This window comes from Bubalus kerabau, chromosome 1 (genome assembly GCF_029407905.1).
Source record: "Bubalus kerabau isolate K-KA32 ecotype Philippines breed swamp buffalo chromosome 1, PCC_UOA_SB_1v2, whole genome shotgun sequence".
NCBI classification, from domain to species: Eukaryota; Metazoa; Chordata; class Mammalia; order Artiodactyla; family Bovidae; genus Bubalus; species Bubalus kerabau.
Window position 1 is genome coordinate 175,486,055 of NC_073624.1, and position 19,790 is coordinate 175,505,844.

The following is a 19,790-nucleotide window of genomic DNA, read 5'->3' on the forward strand; positions in this document are numbered from 1 at the left end:
AGTCTCTGATTCTAAGCCACTTTCTTACCCTCAGAACTACTATGTTTGGGGCCAGGTTATTCTCTGTGGAGCTGTTCTGTGCATTTTAGGGTGTTGAATAGCATCCCTGGCTCCTACCCACTAGATGCCAGTAACACCCCCAAGCTGTGACAACCAGAATTACCAAATGTCCTCTGGCAGTCAGCATTGCCCTGGTTAAGAACCACCGGCCTGATCAGTGCATTTGACACTGTGCACCCACATCGTGTTGGGTTTATCATCCTTTCTGGGTGAAATAACAGGGAACGTGAGTATCCATGGAGTGCTTGCCCTGGGCCTGGCCTGGGCTGGCACCTCCTCATGCTACACCCCATGGTAACCCCCATGGTAAAACTGGGCAACTGGGGCATCGCTGGTCCTACTGTGAGATGCTGCATTTTCATGTCTCTCCTCACTTATCTTAGAGCCTCCTCCAGCCCCAGCAGCAGAGGTCAGCGTGTGCATGACCTCTCTCCAGCTGGCCGTGACCCCCAGCATGGTCCCCCTTGGCCGCTTGCTAGTCTTCTACGTCAGAGAGAATGGAGAAGGGGTGGCTGACAGCCTCCAGTTTACTGTTGAGACCTTCTTTGAAAACCAGGTAGGGCACTGGGAACCAAACTGGGGGAGGGAGGGGAGGATAGGTAAGCGCCATTGGGGCTGGAGGCTCCAGGGTGTCGAGGCTGGGGTGGACTGTGGACAGTCATCAGTCAGACTCCAGGTGATGTGACAGGCAGGACTTGTAAGGACTGTCCTACCTTCAGGAATAAAGGAAATCTAAGTTGCATCTTGACTGGGAGATCCTCCAAAAGTCACCCAGATGGGATTGCATTCATACACACAGGAAAAGTGGGCAATCTTCTCTGTCCCTGCTGGGCTCCAGACCTCAGGGACACCACTTATGTCCCCCAAACCTGGTTCAGCCTCCTTTGCCCTCACCATGCACACTTCAGAACTGGCTGCAACATGTCCTTTGCCGCCACCTGTCTCCCCAGCCCTCCCCACCCCCATCTTCTGCACAGAATGTACCAGTTGTACCAGCCTACTTCTTGTTACCCAACCCTCCGCCCTTGTCCTCACCTGGGTAGCAAAGCCAGGCTCCTGACTCTCCTTGGAGGGTGGAAAGGGTGGGTGGGTCTGGAGAGTTTGGTCAAACTCCTGATTCTTCTGCTGTGTTCGGGTCCAGGTTTCACTGACATATTCAGCAAATGAGACCCAGCCGGGGGAAGTCGTCGACCTGCGGCTCAAGGCTGCAAAGGGCAGCTGTGTGTGTGTTGCTGCGGTTGACAAGAGCGTTTACCTGCTCAGGTCTGGGTTTCGCCTGACTCCCGCCCAGGTGAACTGGGGCCCTCGGACGCTGCATTCTGGCACCTGCAGGAGGTCTCTTCCTTTTCATTAACTGAACACAATCGATAAAAACTCAGCTTCTCTCTCTCCACTGGGTTCATTCTCAGCAGACACCACTCCTGTTGTTGCTTGGGTATAGTTGAAAGATCTTGCAGTCAAATCCAATGTGACATTGTCCGGGTCCCACCTCTTCAGCCCCAGTTTGCCCATCTTTAAAATGGGTTAATGCCCCAACTCTTGTCTCCTCTAAGATTGGTTCCCAGTGATCCATGTGAGAGGAGATTGAGATGGGAGCGTGATAGACCCATTGGGGTTGAAAAGAAACCCTCATTTGACCAGTCCCTGTTGCCCTTTGCCTGTAGGTTTTCCGGGAATTGGAAGATTATGATGTTTCTGATATCTTTGGGGTGTCCAGGGAGGATGGACCCTTCTGGTGGACTGGGCTTACGGCCCGACGACGCCGGCGCTCATCTGTCTTCCTGTGGCCCTGGGGCGTCACCAAGGATTCTGGGTTTGCCTTCGCTGTAAGGAGAGGTGGTCTTGGACCCCATCGTCCCCTTCTGGGCTCTTCTTCCTCTGAAACAAAGGGTCTCGGGGTACAGAGCTGGATCAGGGTGGAAGTTTCCAAACTCTGAATGCTGCAGAATCTTTTTGATTCTCCCCAGTGGAAGCTTGGATGCAGACCTTCCCAATTTGCAGAACAGATGAGAGCAGGATGAGTGTTCATTGATAACCTCAACTTTGTTCTGGAGCAAACTAGAACATGGTTCTGGAGCGATGACCTTGAAAGTGCTTTGGTGGAAGGAAAACCTTCACAAGGGCTTCCCAGGGGGCACTAGTGGTAAAGAACCCGCCTGCCAATGCAGGACGCATAGAGATGTGAGTGTGATCCCTGGATCGGAAAGATCTCCAGGAGGAGGAAATGGCAACTAAGTCGTTTTCTTCCCTGGGAAATCCATGGACAGAAGAGCCTGGCAGGCTACAGTCCACAGGGTTGCAGAGTCGGACAGGACAGAAGCAGCCTTAGCATGCGTGCACGCCTTCACGAGGTGTGTGGGTGCTGTGTTGTCAGGTGGCAGCCTTACCCTTGCTGACATTTATAGCTCTCATCCATCCCCTTCCTTCCTGGCTCCAGGGACCAGGGGGCTGCTGGGGGTGCAGTATCCCCAAGCGTCATTTCAGCCCACATGAGTGTTCTGGTGGTCTCCACTTGAATGCATGAGGGCACTTTTCATCCCCATTTTCAAATCATTTAAAAGGCATCCTTGGGAATTCCTTGGTGGTCCAGTGGTTGGGACTCCAAACTTTCACTGGCGAGGGCCCAGGTTTAATTCCTGGTTGGGGAACTAAGATCCTGCAAACTACATGGCACAGCCAGAAAAGGAAAAAAGACATCCTTTTCCTCCGATTTTTATTATGGAAATTTCTCAACGATATGAAAAGTTGAATAAATTAGTAAACACCTGTAGACCCACCGCCTTGGTGCCACAGTTAACATTTTGCTATATCAAATGCGTGCACGCGTGTGTGCTCAGTCACCGCAGTCGTGCCTGACTCTCTGCAGCCCTCTAGACTGTAGGTCACCAGGCTCCTCTGTCCATGGGATTCTCCAGGAAAGAATACTGGAGTGGGTTGCCATGCCCTCCTCCAGAGGATCTTCCCAACCCAGAGATCAAATGGCATCTCCTGCATTGCCGGTGGATTCTTTACTGCTGAGCTACCCGGGAAGCCCGTTAAATATATACGTATATTACAACAGTTATAATTGAAACTCACAGTCATTGGCTTTGGGTCTGGATTAGGCACTGTACCAATTGATTTTTTTTTTAAATTGAGGTGAAATCCACATAGCAGACATTTAACCCATTTAAAAAAATGTATTCTTTCTTTATTTTTTGGCTGTGCTGGGCATCACATAGGATCTTAGTTCCCTGACCAGGGTTTGAACCTGTGCCCCACTGCACTGGAAGCAGAGTCTTAAACACTGGACTGCCAGGGAAGCCACAATTAACCCATTTTAAAGTGAAGAATTCAGCGACATTTAGTACATTCACAGTGTTGTGCAAGCCAGCACCTCTATCTAGCTCCAGAACATTTTCATCACCCCAAAAGGAGATCCCGTCCCCATCAGCGGTCACACCCTATCCACCATCCCCCAGCCCTTGGCAACCACTGATCTGCCCATGGTTTTAGACAGTTCATATAAACAGAATCCTAAGAGATTTGGCCTTTTGAGCCTAGCCCACAAGCATTCTGACCCCAACTCTGTTGTGCCCTGGATGGTCACTTGGTCTCATGTCCTTCTTAGTCCGTGTCGCCAAGCCTAGAGAGAGGACTGACTCCCCCAGGGCTACGCAGCAGCCGTGTTGGGTCAGTGGCTTCTGGAGCCACCGTATCCACTTCCCCACTGTGGGGCTGGGTGTTGTCTGTTGCCTAGGAAACAGGCCTGGTGGTGATGACGGACCTGGTGAGCCTAAACCACCGGCAGGACGGCGGCTTGTACACTGATGAGGCTGTCCCCGCCTTCCAGCCCCACACAGGGAGCCTGATGGCAGCCGTGTCCTCCAGACAACCCCCCAGGTAATTGCCATTACCTTGAGCAGGGTTGTCTAAACTCACGTTGACATTTGAGGGTGGGTCATTTTCTGTGGTGGGCCCATCCTGTGTACCATAGAGTCCTGAGCGGCATCCTTGATCTTCACCCACCAGATGCCAATAACACCCCCCTTCTTCTGGGTGTGACAACCCAAACCATCTTCAGACATTGTCCAGTGTCCCCAGGGGGCCAGCAGGTGGGAGCACTAGGCACTTTAACACTCTTCTCCCCGCCCCAGTTCTCGCCCCCACCCATGTGCTTGAGGTTGGGGGTTCGGGGGTGCAGAAGAGAGAAGGTGTCATGGGGGAGTAGATCTGCCTGGGGACAGAAGAACTGGGTCAGGGTGGGTAGCTGGAGTTTGATCTTCTCATTCGGAGACTGCTTAGAAAATTCTCTCTACTGCCCTTTCTCCCTCCCACCATTTCCTCCTTCCTTTACGTCCTCTCTCCTTCCCTTTCCCCTCTGACTCTATCTTTTGGAGTTAGACACCAAAGTAATTAATTTTCAGCCCTTTTTTATTTTAACTCAAGCATTTAAGCCTTTTGAAGGTTATGAATTTTCCTCCAGAGTATTGCTTTGGCAGCATCTAAATTGTGCTAGGAAGTGTTTCCATGATTGCTGGGTTCCAAATAGGTTGTAACTTGTGGAACAGTTACCTTTTTGAGCCGTGACTTGCCCAGATATGTTTTCAGTTTTCAAATAATTTTTTAAATGACTACCTTTATGTGTTTTATAAATGTGGGTCAGATGGGCAGAGTGGCCAGTGAGCATTGTCTGTATAATATCCCTTGTGGCCTGCAAATATGGTCTGTATAATATCCATTGCCTGGTTTTTATTTTACAGACTGGCTATATAGTCAGTTTTTGTAAATGCTCACATCTACTTGAAAAGAATATCCAAGCCCCTGTCATTGGGTATAGGAGTCGCTATGTGTACTTTTGATGGTGGTACCCGAATCCTCCACATCCTCGCTCATGTTCGTTTCCTTGTCTGCTTGCTAACTAATCACTTACCGAGAGAAAAGAGTTCCCATCTCCCCCGGGGTTTGTGGCTTGGTCCCTTGTCTCATGAAAAGCGTTGTTTCCTGGGAGGTGATCTTTCGTCTTCTCTTATGTCTCTCCCTTTGTACCCCTCTTACGTTCCTCCATCACTCACTGTCTTCCTTCCCACCTTCTTTGTTCTCTCTGCCTCTCCCAGCAGCTCCTCAACTCCAGGTTGCAGCCAGCCAACTAGGGAAGGGAGAGGGTGTTCTGAAGACCTTGCCCCCTCTCTCTGTCTCTGGATGTAAGGGTGCATAAGCTGGGAAAGGGGAGGCAGGCCTTGGATGTACCCTCTCTTGCCAGCTTATCCAATGAGAGGCATAGAACCAAGTGGGCCAGGGATGGGGTCTGGTGGTCATCAATGCCTCAGTAACTGGGTCTCTGGAGACCTTGAGGGTGGCACCCAGACTCCTCAGTCCTTGCTCTGAGCCACAAGTGACCCAGAGGATCTGTCCTGGGGAGGGGGGTTGGCTATCCATGATAGTCTTCTTCTTTCAAACCCTTTCTGCCCAAATCCCAAATCCTTGGGAAGGATTGAGCCTTCCCAATCCCCTAGCCTCCTCTGCAGTGGTTCCTGGGTACCTGAACCCTCCAGCTTCTTCCTGCCTGAGTCACACATTTAGCAGGAGTGTGATAACCCCACGAGAGTCCTAGTTTTCAAACTCCACATCATGGCATGGACAGATCAGGTTCCCCCTACGGTATGCTGGAGGCACATGAAGGCATTTCCAAGATGTGGTTGAATGAGGGAGGTGGAATATTGGCCCCTGGGCATCCCTCAGCCAGATATTTCTCTGGGAACCTGGAGCCTCCCGTGTGCATGCCTCCCGAGAACTTGGCCTGGAGTGGGTCTGCAAGCAGTCTCTAAACCCCAAACCACAAAGGCAATTGTAAATTCCAGTGCAGAAAGGCATAATAAAGGCCTTAAAAAGCAAGTGTCTGTGCCTTTTTGTAATTGGATAATGCATCCTTCCTGGAGAAGGGAATGGCAACCCACTCCAGTATTCCTGCCTGGAGAATCCCGTGGACAGAGGAGCCTGGCCAGGTACAGTCCATGGGGTTGCAAAGAGTCAGACACGACTGCGTGACTAACACACACGATGCATCCTTATTCTGAAGACAAGGTATTTTTCTTAATCATATGCATGTGGTTAAACTTTTTTCAAAGAGTATGAAAGGGTGTATCCTTTCATATATACAAAGGATGTATTCCTTTTTCAAAGAGTATGAAAGGGTGTATCCTCCTTTCCCTTCTAAGAGGCAAAAACGGTTACTAATTCCTTAACTCTTCTTCTAGAAATTTTCTGTGTAAATTTGTTGTTCAGTCACTAAGTCGTGTCTGACTCTCTGCAACCCCACAGACTGCAGCACACCAGGCTGCCCTGTCCTCCACTGTCTCCTGGAGTTTGCTCAAGTTCATGTCCATTGAGTCAGTGATGCTGTCTAACCATCTTATCCTCTGCTGCCCTCTTCTCCTTTTGCCTTCAGTCTTTCCCAGCATCCAGGTCTTTTCCAATATGTATACATAGGACTTAAAAATAAACACACACAATGGGAGAATACTGTAGTCCTGTTCTCTACCTTCCCTTTTTAAGTCAACAATAAACCTTAGAGACCATTCCGTATCAGTACATGCGTGCTTACCTCACCCCTTTTCACTGACGTGTAACATTCTCTTGTGTGAATGTACTACCGTTTGGTAAACCGAATGCCCCGCTGGTGAAGGTTCTTGCTGTTAGTTAATTCCCACAGTGCTGCAGTTAACCACACTGTCTTTGCACATGTGTCTGTGGTTAATTTCAGTGTTCACCCCTCAGAGAGGCAACTGCAAGTTGAAAGGGATATGAGCACTTTTAATCTTGAGAAGATTTGCCAAATGTCAAGTAGGGCTTGGTAATATTATTTTTTTAAAGAATAGGACAGTCCCTGAGGACTGTGGGCTCTGAGGCTTCTGAGGATAAACCAAGAATGAAAGCATGTGAAAAAGAATACACACAAATGCACGCACACACACACACACACACATATAATTGAATCACTTGGTGTACATCAGAATCTAAATGTACACAGCACTGTAAATCAACTATCCTTTAGTAAAAAAAGGAACTAAGACAATGAAAGCACAGAAGTGTGGGGAAGAGTTCCATGTAGTGATGCAGAAAAACATGGCAAACCCAGGGAGGGAAATTAACAAAGGAGAGGACTCGGGGTGGTCCCTGTGGCCCTTCTTACCTTCTAAATTCAGGGTGTGAGGCACCACTCTCCTTTTAACAAGTCTCTGCCAAGCCTTCGATGCCTCACTTTTCTAGCTGTAATCAAGTAGAATATTGATTAAAATTGTGCCAGGTGAAAGAATTAACACATCAAGTCCTTGTAAAGTAGAATGCTAACCTTTCCAGGTAAGAGAAGTAAATAAACCGTGCAGCATATTAACATGTTGGGTAAGAGAATGAACATATTATAGCCTAATCAAGTAGAATGTTAACTTACCAAGTAACAGAATTAAAGTTATGGAACTTTAATCATTTCTTTTTAAAAAATTTTTTCGTAGAGCAGAGAAGAGGAAAAGGACCTTCTTCCCTGAAACATGGGTTTGGCACTGTCTCAACATCAGGTACAGTAAGATTTCTTTCCTTCGCTGCCTTTGTGGGCTGACTCAAAGGCACTCATGAAAGATTGTTCCCAGTGGGTTTGCCTGGAGCTCGGACACCAACATCTGAGTAAGCCATTGGGCATCCTTTTCTAACACATAAAACGCAAAGCTATGAAGTCAGCCCCAAATCCCAGCGCAGCCTCGGACATCTGCCCGTGAAATATGAAATGCGAGGGCTTCGTGCCTCTTACAACTCCCTCTTGGGGTAACTCTATCCACTGTGTTTATATAACGAGCTCATTAAAATGATTACAGTTCCCTGAAACACGAACTCAGTTCCACCCACCTACCCCCTCCTCACTCCTCAGGGGACTTGGGCTCCTGCCTGCCAAACGGGCTGCTTTTCTCAGCACATTTCCTTTCTACACTGTTTTCTCTTTTCGTTTGCCTTGAAGTAGCAGCGCTGTGCCAAATTCTTGCCAGTTGCAATTGGCTTTTTTCTTTCAGGGTTTAGTGTCAGAACACCAATGACACTAAGCATTTTCTTTGGATGCTTAGTGTCAGAAGGTAAGTGGTGACCTGCCCGGGGAAACCAGTTAAGCATGAAAGTTCAGACCCCAGGGGCCAGTGGGTGGGCCAGTGGGTGGACCTACTGCTGAGCTGGGCTCCCCTTCTCAGCATGCGATGCCATGGTCAGCACAGAACCAAGCACACACTCGGGGGTTTCTCAGGCTGCCCTCACTGATTGTGTCCCCATTATGGGCAATCTTCCCTGCTGGTCAGAACAGATGCTGATTTTTTTTTAAGTTTTTTTTATTATTATTTATTTTTGGCTGGGTCTTTGTTGCTGCGAGAGGGTTACTCTCTAGTTGCAGTGCAGGCTTCTCGTTGCGACAGCTTCTCTTGTTGCACAATGCAGGGTCCAGGTGCTTCGGCTCCGTAGTTGTGGTACATGAGCTTAGTTGCCCCACGGTATGTGGGATCTTCCCAAACTAGGGATCTTCCCCAAGTAGGGCTCGAACCTGTGTTCCCTGAAATTGGCAGGCAGATTCTTACCAATTGGACCACCAGGGAAGCCCAGGTTGCTGGTTATTGCATTTTGTAATGGGGTCCATATTTAAGATGTGCTGTCTGTCCATCATCAGAGATGTACAGAAAGTAGAAATGTATCTACTTTCTGTATACAGGGTGATGTTTAGGCAGAGTAGTGTTTTGGTGCCAAGAATGACACCTTGAACAAGGTAGATAGAGTCTCCTCACTCATAGAATTTATGTTTTATGCCCTTAAAGCCTTCATGCTTCAGTAGGGCCAGTGTTCTCATGGAGGGCTGGGGCCGGGGCTTGGGAGGAAGTGGAGGGACCCTTCAGGAAAGCTGGAGAGACTTCCAGGGCAGGTGGAGCCCAAGCTGAATCCCACAGGATAAACAAGAAAGGGGTAAAGGAATCCAGGAGGTGGGACCCATGTGGGCAAGAGTTGGGGCATCAGAGACGCAGAAGGGGCTAAGAGGAGGAGGCAGGGAGTGTGAAGGCCAAGTGGGCTGTGATGGTAGGTGTGGAGAGCCCCAGAGTGTTGCTGGGAGGCATATGGCATTGGAGGTGTTCTCTCTCCCTCTGTTGGCTTGAGCAAGGGTGAGTCGGAGAGTGTGGATCTGAGACTAAGGAGGAGGTTCTTGCTGGGTCCAGGCAAGGACTGGTTAGTTCTTTGTTGTTTTTTTTTCTCCTAATTTTTAAAATCTGTAAAATAACATTAATATAAAATGTACCATCGTAATTGTTTTTAGGTGTCCAGCTCAGTGGTGTTTATATCATTATGCTACCGTTACCACCACCCATCCCCAAAACGCTTCTCATCTTGCAAAACTGAAACTATGTGCCCATTAAATACTAATTCCCATCCCTGCCTCCTTCCAGGCCCTGGCATCCACTCTTCTTTTTGTCTCTGTGAATCTTACTGCTCTCGGGACGTCATATACGTGGAATCATACATTTGTCCTTGTGCGTCTGGCTCGTTTCACTTAGCATGATGTTCTCAAAGTGCATCCACATTGTAGCATGTATCGAAATTTCCTTTCTTCTTAAGGCTGAATAACATTCCACTGTATGGATGGACCTCGTTAAAAAAATTTTTTTTATGGTCTCGCTGTGCGCTTTGTGGGATCTTAGTTCCCCAACTGGGTATGGAACCTGCGCTCTCCACAGTGGAAGCGCAGAAGCCTGACCACTGGACCAGCAAGGAAGTTGCTGGATGGACCACGTTTTTTGTATCCATTTAGCCTTTGGTTGACACTTGGGTTGCTTCCACCTTTTGGTTATTATGAATAATCCTTCTTTGAATATTGGTGTGCAAATATTTCTTCAAGACCCTGTTTTCAATTCTTTGGGGTATATACCCAGAAGTGGAGTTGCTGGATCTTATGGAAATTCTGTATTTAATATTTTGAGAAATCACCATATGGTTTTCCACAGTGGTTGCACCATTTGACATTCCCACCAGCAGTGCATGAGAATTCTTTAAATGTTGAAGAGAATTTACCAGTGAAGCCATCACATCCGGTGCTTCCCTTTTTGGGGAGATTTTGATCACTGATTCGCTCTCCTTAGTCCCAGGTGCAGCTTTTGTAATGGCCTCGGCAGGCTTGAAAAATCAGACAGGGAGCAGGGCTCCACAGGAGCGTATGGGACAAGGAAGCCAGGCCAGGAAGTGTGGCTGTTCCCCGGGGTGGGTGGGTGGGTGGCTGGCTGGCACTCGGCATGCACAGAACAACTGGCTAAGACCATTTGGAGCCGATGAAAGTTCTTCCAAATGGAAGATGCTGAGCTTGAAGTGTTGCCATGGTGACACCTGTGACCATCACAGAGGCAAGGATAGATGCCCAGATGCTGCAGGGCAGTGTCCCACCCAGTGAGGCCACCTGGGTCAAGCTTCTGGGAAGGGCATGGAGAGTGCAGGTAGAGGAGAGAGGAACAGCCAGGCGTTTCCCTGAAACCCAAGGCCATGTTGCTGGATTCCTCAGCTCCCACTGGGCTGCTGCCGCACAGCCCCGGATAACAGCTCATGGTTGCCCTTCTTTCCGCAGTGATCCATCTGGTGAGGAGACACTCAGCGTGCAGGTCCCTGACTCCATCACCAGCTGGGTGGGTGAGGCGGTGGGTCTGTCCCCCGGGAGGGGCCTGGGCATTGCTGAGCCCACCCTGCTGAAGACCTTCAAGCCTTTCTTCATAGACTTCACGCTGCCCCCCTACGTGGTCCGTGGGGAACAGGCCAAGATCCCACTCAGCATCTACAACTACATGGACACCTGTGCTGAGGTACCAGAGCCGCCCTCCATATACAGCCTTTCCCATTACCAGCTGGCGGGGAGGTGGAAAGGGGGCGGCATGCTTGAGGTCAGGAGGCAGGGAGAGTTGTGGTCCTTTGGAGGGGGATGGGTTTGAGGGGCACAGTACCTGTGATGTTGGGTAGGCAGAGGGAGGTGGAGTCATCTAGGAGGGCTGTGGGGTTAGCATCTGTGATATTAGTGAAGCAGGGGCTGGATGAATCAGGTCCTGCTTTACCCGCCGTCTAAGCCTGGGCAGGTTGTGGGTGGGAGTGCATGGTGGGGTTGGAGGTTGACAGATGGGATGGAGCCTCTGTCCTTGACTCCGGGCCCCTCAGGGCTTTGGGGGGATGAGTGTCATATGTAATGACATGGAGTCAGGGGTCAGTGAACCTTCTCTGTAAAGGGCTAGATAGTAAATATTTCAGTCTTTGCCAGCCAGAGGGTCCCTGTTGCAGTTGCTCAACTTGGCCACTGTGCGGGAAGGCAGTCACAGATAACACGCCTGTGAGTGGGCCTGGCCGTGTTCCCATAAATCTTTATTTCTGGATTCTTGAAATTTGAGTTTCATTTAACTTTCATGCATCACAGAATATAATTCTTTTTCATTTATTTATTTGGCTGCGTTGGGTCTTAGTTGCCACACGCAGGGTCTTCATTGCATTATGTGGGATCTTTCATTGCAGCGGATGGACTCTATAGTTGTGGGCTTAGCTACTCCTCAGCATGTGGGATCTTAGGTCCCTGACCAGGGGTCGAACCCGCGTCCCCTGCATTGCAACATGCGTGTGTGTGTGTGTGCTCACTATGGCTGACTCTGTGACCCCATGGACTGTAGCCCGCCAGGCTCCTCTGTCCATGGAATTTCCCAGGCAAGAATACTGGAGTGGGTTGCCATTTCCTCCTCCAAGGGATCTTCCCCACCCAGGGATTGAACAAATGTCTCTGGCATCTCCTGCATTGGCAGGTGGATTCTTTCCCACTAGTGCCACCTGGAAACTCAGGTGGATTCTTAAACACTGGACCACCATTCTTTTTTTTTTTTAAGTTTCCCTACTTCATCCCAATCATTAAAAAAAAAAAAAAGTAAAAACCATTAGCTGCCTGACTTTACAGAAACAGGTAATGGATTGGATTTAGGTCGGGTTGTGGGCTTCCCAGGTGGGGCCATTGGTAACGAACCCATCTGCCAATACAGGAGACATAACAGACAGGGTTTCAACCCCTGGGTTGGGAAGATCCCTGGAAGAGGGCATGACAACCCGCTCCAGTATTCTTGCCTGGAGAATCCCCATGGACAGAGGAGCCTGTAGGCTGCAGTCCATGGGGTCACAAAGAGTCGGACTTGATTGAAGCGACTTAGCATGCACACACGTGCTGACCCCAGCACAGAAGTGAGGAATCCTGGGGGCCCCCAGAGCAGGCACTCTGAATCTCAATTTCTACTGAAAAAAACTGATTGACCTTGTCCACGTTATTCCAGCTGTTGGTGTGTCAGTTTCTACAAACGTCAAGCAGACAGGAGTCTTACAGGTGGTTAAAGGGGTAAATGGGTCAGTCCATAGAGCTGCTAAGAATGGTGATTGTGGATGTCCCACGGACCTTGTTGGTGCTATTCCAACTCTTGGGGTCCCAGGGCCTGCAGGGTGCATACGGTGGCGGGGGAGGTGACTCCTTCTCAGAGGAGGTGGAAAGGCTACCATATCACTTTCTTGTGGCCGCTGTAACAAAGTAGCAGAAACTGGGCAGCATAAAACAATGGAGATGTATTCTCTCACAGTTGTGGAGGCCGGAGTCCAAGGTCAAAGTATGGACAGGGCTGGCCTCCTCCAGAAGGAGACTCTGAGGGATGGTCTGTCCCTGATCTCTCTTCTGGCTTCTGGGAGCTGCCCACAATCCTTGGCGTTCTCTTAGCTTGTGGCAGCCTTGTTCCAGTCTCTGCCTCAGTCTTCCCATGGCCTTCTTCTCACTGTGTATCTTTACATCATCCTCCTTCTCTGCACAGACTCTGTGTCCAAATTTCCTCTTAGAAGAGCCCCTGTCTTGTTGGATTAGAAAAAGTGAAAGTGTTAGTCGCCCAGTTGTATCCAACCCTCTTCAACCCCCTGGACTGTAGCCTGCCAGGCTCCTCTGTCCATGGAATTCTTCAGGCAACAATACTGGAGTGGGTTGCCATTCTCTCCTCCAGGGGATCTTCCCAATCCAGGGATCGAACCTCGGTCTCCGCATTGCAGGCTTGATGCAATGACCTCCTTGGAACTTGATGACATCTGCTGAGACCGTAGTTCCTAATGAGGTCACATTTACAGGTACCAAGGTTAGTAATTCAACATACTTTTTAAAAAAAATTTAAATTTATTTATTTGGCTGTGCCAGATCTTAGTTGCAACATGAGGGGTCTTTCCGTTGTGGCACATGGGTTCTTTGGGCTTCCCTGGTGGCTCAGTGATAAAAAATCTGCCTGCCAATGCAGGAGACATCAGAGACTCGGGTTCTATCCATGGGTTGGGAAGATCCCCTGGAGGAGGAAATGTCAACCCACTCCAGAAATCTTGCCTAAAGAATCCCATGGACAAGGGAGCCTGGAGGGCTACAGTTCATGGGGTTGCAAAGAGTCAGACATGGCTGAGCGCACACACACATGTGGATTCTTCAGTTTTGGCATGCAGCATCTCTTAGTGCAGCGTGTGAGCTCTTAGTGCTGTGTGTGAGCTCTTAGTGGAAATCTAGTTCCCTGACCAGGGATCGAACCCAGGCCCCCTGCATTGGGAGCAGAGTCTTAGCCACTGGACCACCAGGGAAGTGCCAGGACTTCAACATATCTTACTGAAGGGACACAATTCAACCCATAACCACTACCCCAAGGAGGTGGGCTTGGTGATTTCAGACCCTGATGATGAGGAGGGGTGGCAGGCAATGTGGAGGGAGCCGTGAGGACCAGGATCAAGTGGGGGCGGGATGGGGAAGAAGCGTTTGGGGGCTGAGCCTCAGTGTGGCTGCAAGATGTCAGGGGCGCCCTCCTCCACCTCTGTAATCCTTTGTGTACCATCTCAGCCTGGACATTGGCTGGCTGGCGAGTGGGAGGAAGAGAGGGGAGGTGGGCTCCCAGGGTTAGGGGCAGCCCTCAGGGATTGGGGATTGGGGGCCCAGGCTACAGTTGGACGAGTGAGTTGGGGGCAGGGCCCGGGGTCCAGCTGGGAGCAAGCCTGCTCTCTGCAGGTCAGCATGGAGGTGGGGCTGCTGGTCTCAGCCTCACCCTAGCCAGCCCAGGGAGGCAGCTGACCTCATCCTGGCCCTACCCATCTGAATGGGGCCTCCCAAGGCTGCTGGCACATTCCCACCAAGGGCAGAGATGTGAGTTGCAGCCCCAGGCCAAGGTCACCAGAAACCAAGATTTTATCCAACCACTACCCACTTTTATCCAACCACTACCCACTTTTCTCGAAAAACAAGGCTTTCTGGAGTGATTGGAATTTGCCACCTGAAAGGTGTCAAGGCTGCTGGGGATGGAAGTCCTGAGTGGGAGGCTGGCAGAACTCCCATTCCTCAGCTACAGTTTCAGCACATCCTTGCCTCAGTGTCTCCAAAAGACCCTCTGGACTTCAGCTTGGTGTTCCATTCACTAGGCCGCTTTGTCTCCGTTTCCTTATCTGGGTGTGAGAGATCTTCTTGCCCTCCCCTCACCCTCTCTGCCAGCACAGGCTGCGCTGGGGCAGCGGGGAGGGAGCAGGTTTCAGGCTCCTTTGTGAGTCTGAGCGTAGACGCTGTTGTCAGAGCCATTTCTGAGCCTGGTCCAGAGTGGGGACGGCATTGTTCCGAGTCTCTGAGCCTTGGCTCAAAGGGTGACCTTGAACTTACATGAAATCCTTTACTCCTTTTTTCCTTTGTAAATGCTATACCTCCACCGAATAGTTAAATCAACCCAAGAACATACTGCATGGAATGCCTATAATGGCCTCGAGGCCAGTTAAGGACCCCTCCCATGCCCTCTGCCTGGCACGGCCCAGTTTTGAGGCTGGTATTTGCATTTGGCTTTCTGATGCTTATTTGACTCTATGGAATAACCACACACCATGTACTGTCACATAGAAATTTCTCCTTTCTTGGGTCTTTAATGGAAAGAAAATTCCCAATAGGAAAAAAATGGTCAGCACAGGTCTAGAAATGGAACACCCAGAGGCTACCAGAAGGAATTCCCAGGTGTAAAATGTTAGTGATTGGAATTCACTCACTCAAAAGCAGTCACCCAGGTCCCCGAGGTTTGCCAGGCTACGTGCAGGAATCTGAAGACCCGAAGCCCAGGACATGAGGTCTGCCTGAGCTCAGCCTGGACTTCGGACAGTGCTGACTCGGTTTTCTTGGGCACACATCTCTGTGTCCAGCGCTGGGTGGATGGTTTTACCCGTATTATTATCCAGTGCACAAAGGGCTGGGAAAGGAGGAACTATGATGGAACTGAAATGGTTTGATGTCATTTTGGGGCCTCTGAGGAGCTCCAGGAGCATGGTCCTTTATGTCTCAGTGCAGAAGGAATTCAGGGAGAGGTGAAGTGGTAGATATGAAGTGACTTACTAGAATAGGACACTTGTGAGGCTTACAAGCAGGCAGAGAAGAGACTGCCATGCCCCAAGGACTTACTGGGCTACAGTTTTATTATCACAGGAAAAGTGGGGAGGGGGCGAAGAAGTCTTTGTCATCCTTAAGTAAACATTATGCTTCCACCATCAGCTCCCTCTTCAGGTTGGCCAGGGGAGTTTTCTCGTCCCTACATGGTCAAGCTGGGTCCACAAATTACTGTTTTTTTATGTGTGCAGAGAGCATGCCCTGACTTGGTGAGCTCACTGGGCAGGATGTGGGTTTCACGCCACCGCTGTTCTATTGCTTGGGGGCATGCCTTGTGGTTCTGTTGCCTGGTTTTGTTGCTAAACAAGTCTGCTTGGTTTTGTGGTTAAGCAACCCTACTTTCTTGAGTAATTGTTAACTTACAGGGTCTCCCATATTTTTTCTGCTTCCAGTCCCCTAATGGGATTAACTATTTAATCACTTTGTCCTTGCTGGTATCATTCCCATTCGGGAAGCTCAGAGAAGTATTATGTTCAAGGTTCCGCAGGGACTGAGGGGCAGATCTGTGTTAGAATTAGGTGTCGGGAGTTCCCCAGTGGTCCAGTGGTTAGGACTCTATGCTTCCACTGAAGGGGGCACAAGTTTGATCCCTGGTCCAGGAACTAAGATCTCACAAGCCTATGCTGTGTGGTACAGCCAAAAAAAAAAAAAAAAATTATATGCTTACAGGGAACTAAGAAAACTCTGAAAAGGGTTGGCTTCTCTGAATGCAGAGAAGTCTCTGGGCGATGTTTAAGCTGGGCACTGGGCCTGGAAGGGCATTCCTGGAAGAGGGACCAGTATACACAAGCGACAGGCAGAAGGCAGGTTGGCCTGTCCCAAGAGCTGCCTGTGACACAGCCCGGCTGGGTTTTGGGCTCCGGTTGGGAAAGCGGGAAGGAAGGAGGAGGCTTACGCATTAGTCTGAGTGAGAACCGCTGCACCAGCGACCACGGCAGTGGCCGTGGGTGGCCCAGAGGAGGTTAAGGGAGACAGGCGAAGGGCTCAGGGCAATAAGCTGGGAGCAGGGCCCCAAGACCCAGACCTTTATTATTCATCTTTTTTTTTTTTTTTTTTTTTTGGCTGGGCGCATCTTCGTTGTTGTGTGCGGGCTTTCTCTCCTTACAGCCAGTGGGGGCGACTCTCTAACTGCAACGTGCAGGCTTCTCCCTGTGGCGGCCACTCCTGTTGCAAAGCATAGGCTCTTGGTGGGTGGGCTCAGTAGCTGTGGTACAGAGGCTAAATGCCCAGCAGCATGTGGGATCTTCCTGGACCGGGGATGGACCTAGTGCCCTTTGCATTGCAAGGCAGATTCTTAACCACTGGACCACCAGGGAAGCCTTCCTTCATCCTTTTTATGTGGTTTATCACTGGGAGGGGGCTTCCCACGACTCAGTGGTAAAGAATCTTCCTGCTAATGCAGGAGATGCAGGAGATGCAGTTCAATCCCTGGGTTGGGAAGAAGGACATGGCACCCCACTCCAGTATTCTTGCCTGGAGAATCCCAGGACAGAGGAGCCTGGCGGGCTACAGTCCCTGGGGTCTCAGAGATAAAGAGTTGGACACGACTGAGTGACTGAGCACATATGGTTAGGAGGAATAGGATTCCAGTTTCAAAAAGCTGGGATAAGTATAGGCTGGTTCCTAATCACAGGCTGGCCCCTGAGGGCCGCTCTCTCCTGGACTGCAGGCAGGCCCCCAGGTACCTATTTCAGCTCTGATCATGCCCTGGAGGCTGGCCTGTTGGCTGGAAGAAGGCATCCTTGCTGGGCAACAGGTCTGTCCACGTGTTCAATTTTAGGAACAGGAGAGCCCCATGGACAGAGGAGCCTGGTGGGTTACAGTCCATGGGGTCACAAAGAGTCAGACACGCCTGAACAACTAACACCCACACTTCCCATGTGCTGGTCTGGAGGTTCCAGGAAAACAGGCCGATCCCACCCCTCAGCCTGGACAGTTGGTTCCTCCCAGGACCCAGAAAATGGATCACATCAATACTTGATGCTTGAATTTCTTCTTACCTCCCTGGAAGAACTTTCTGGAAGAATGGCGTCTTGAGGGGGATGGGGGAGCCCCCGAAAGGACCAACCATTCTCACTCAGATCTGGCTGGACCTGCCCGTAGGCAGTATTCAAACCCTCTGTCACACGCTGCTGTAAAGCTTCCTTGTACACATTGGACTGTGTGTGTGACTTAGGTGCACTCAGGCTCAGGCATCACTCTTGCGTCTTGCTGAGATCTGGCTCTTGAATTCCTAGGAGGACGCCTGAACCCAGTAGGCACTGTGCATCTACTGGTTGGACAAGTAGATGCAGAGCAAAGAGCAAGCTGTAGATCGAGGGGTGTACACACATGTACACACAGCATGCACATAGATATGTGGTATGCACACACGCGTGTGGATACTTATGCTTGCACACATATGCAGAGATGCTTGCCTTCACACAAGTGCACTCACACGTCTGGCAGTGCCATGCCTACTAAACATGTAGATGTGCACACAGAGGTGCGTGCATGCACGGCACACACACACACACACACACGCACGTGTGTACACCAAGCTCTGTTAGGATGCAGTGGACCTCTATGGATGGAGAGAGGGTCAGAGGAAGTGCTTTGTGAGGCCTGCGTGGGGAGTGGCCTCTCTCATCCCTTGGCTGGGGAGGATTGGAGCTAGATGAGCAGCCCTTGAATCGACCTTGGTCTCCAAGGGGAGCTGGACCAGTGAGGGTATGGGGGGTTGAGGGAAGCAGGGGGCTTCCAAGGACAGTGTTGAGGAGTCAGTTCTTCTTTTTTAACATTTACTTATTTTTGGTTGTGCTGGGTCTTCATTGCTGCACGTGGACTTTCTCTAGTTGGGAAGAGCAGGGGCTACTCTCTAGTTGCAGGATGCGGTCTTCTCATGGCAGTGACCTCTCGCTGCAGAGTACAGGCTCTAGAGCTCAAGGGCTTCAATAGTTGCTGCAGGTGGGCCCAGTAATTGCAGCACGCGGGCTTAATTGCTCTGCATCATGTGGGATCTTCCCAGACCAGGAATCGAACTGGTGTCCCTTGCATTGCAAGGCAGATTCTTAACCACCGGACCACGAGGGAAGCCCGAGTAGTTGGTTCTGATAAGAAATGCAAAGGGGGTTTCTCATGGAGAGCGTGGTTTGGGGAGAAGGCTTCCAGGGTGGATGGAGTGTAGTGGGCAGTGAGGCGTGCTGGGAGGGTGTGCAGATTCTGGGTACCATGGATGCTTGCCACCCTCTCCAGGTCTACATGAAGATCTCAGTTCCCAAGGGCATCCAGTTGGTCGGACATCCTGGCAAACGCCATCTGACCAAGAAGACGTGTGTGGCCTCCGGGGAGACGGAGCCCACGTGGGTGGTTCTGTCCTTCGGCGACCTGGGTCTTAGCAACATCACAGGTGAGATTCAAGTGCTTATTGGGGCATCTCCCCTCTCCAGGACACCAAGGGGTCCAGGCGCTGAATCCAGGCATGGGGGAAGGGTCAGTAGGGCAGAACATGAGGTTGAGGGGCAAGAGAGCTACTGGAGGAGTCTGGATCAGTCCAGAGTGATCAAGAGGTAGGGGGCCACATCTGGGGGAAGCCAGGCTCTTAAAATGCCCCACCAATGTAGCATGCACTTACACATGCACACATGTGCACTCATGCATATCTATGCATTCACATATATGCACCATGCATCATGCACACAGACATGCGTGCATGCATACCTGGGAAGCCTGGGACAAGAGTGGGGGACAGAAGAGCGGCGGATGGGATCCTGTTTTGAGAACCAGCACCGAGTACTCAAATCTCCACAGCCAAAGCTCTGGCTTACAGAGAAATGAGCTGCTGCCGGGATGGGAAGTCCGTCAGACCCCCAGAGGAGAATTACGCTGACAGAAGGGTCCCCATCGGAAGAGACCACATCCGGCGCAGTGTGATGGTCGAGGTAAGCCCATGTCCTTGCTCAAGGCACTTGGCCAGGGCCTGATTGGCTCCCCAGTGAGGTGGGGACGGGGATGTGTGGGCCTTCCCCACACCAGGGCCAGGGCAGCCCCCACCAGTCCTGCTCTGGGGCCTGGGGCTGAAGGACGGTGGCAGCCATCCCCTCTCCAAGTGGCCGAACAGGCTTTGGTGCAGTGATGTGGAGCTCTCAAAGGCAGTAGGGAAGTGTCCTCCTGACCCCTGGGGTCGATCGCCATGGAGGGTGGTGTGCCTTTCTTTCCTGGCTGCCCGTTCATCATAGACAATTGTAGAGACTGTGACCCGGCATTTGGAGGGCTGTCC

General features: G+C 50.6%; 1 protein-coding gene across 1 annotated transcript in view; it reads left to right on the forward strand.

The window, feature by feature from the left end:
- Nucleotides 1-19,790, forward strand: part of CPAMD8 (C3 and PZP like alpha-2-macroglobulin domain containing 8) — a 100,044-nt gene that overhangs the window by 34,729 nt on the left and 45,525 nt on the right. Inside the window, exons 15-22 of the mRNA XM_055566499.1 lie at nucleotides 444-616; nucleotides 1,202-1,351; nucleotides 1,725-1,886; nucleotides 3,800-3,942; nucleotides 7,551-7,613; nucleotides 10,670-10,901; nucleotides 18,767-18,920; nucleotides 19,322-19,452. Coding sequence (XP_055422474.1) covers nucleotides 444-616; nucleotides 1,202-1,351; nucleotides 1,725-1,886; nucleotides 3,800-3,942; nucleotides 7,551-7,613; nucleotides 10,670-10,901; nucleotides 18,767-18,920; nucleotides 19,322-19,452 — 1,208 coding nt within the window. The remainder of the gene's footprint in view (nucleotides 1-443; nucleotides 617-1,201; nucleotides 1,352-1,724; nucleotides 1,887-3,799; nucleotides 3,943-7,550; nucleotides 7,614-10,669; nucleotides 10,902-18,766; nucleotides 18,921-19,321; nucleotides 19,453-19,790) is intronic.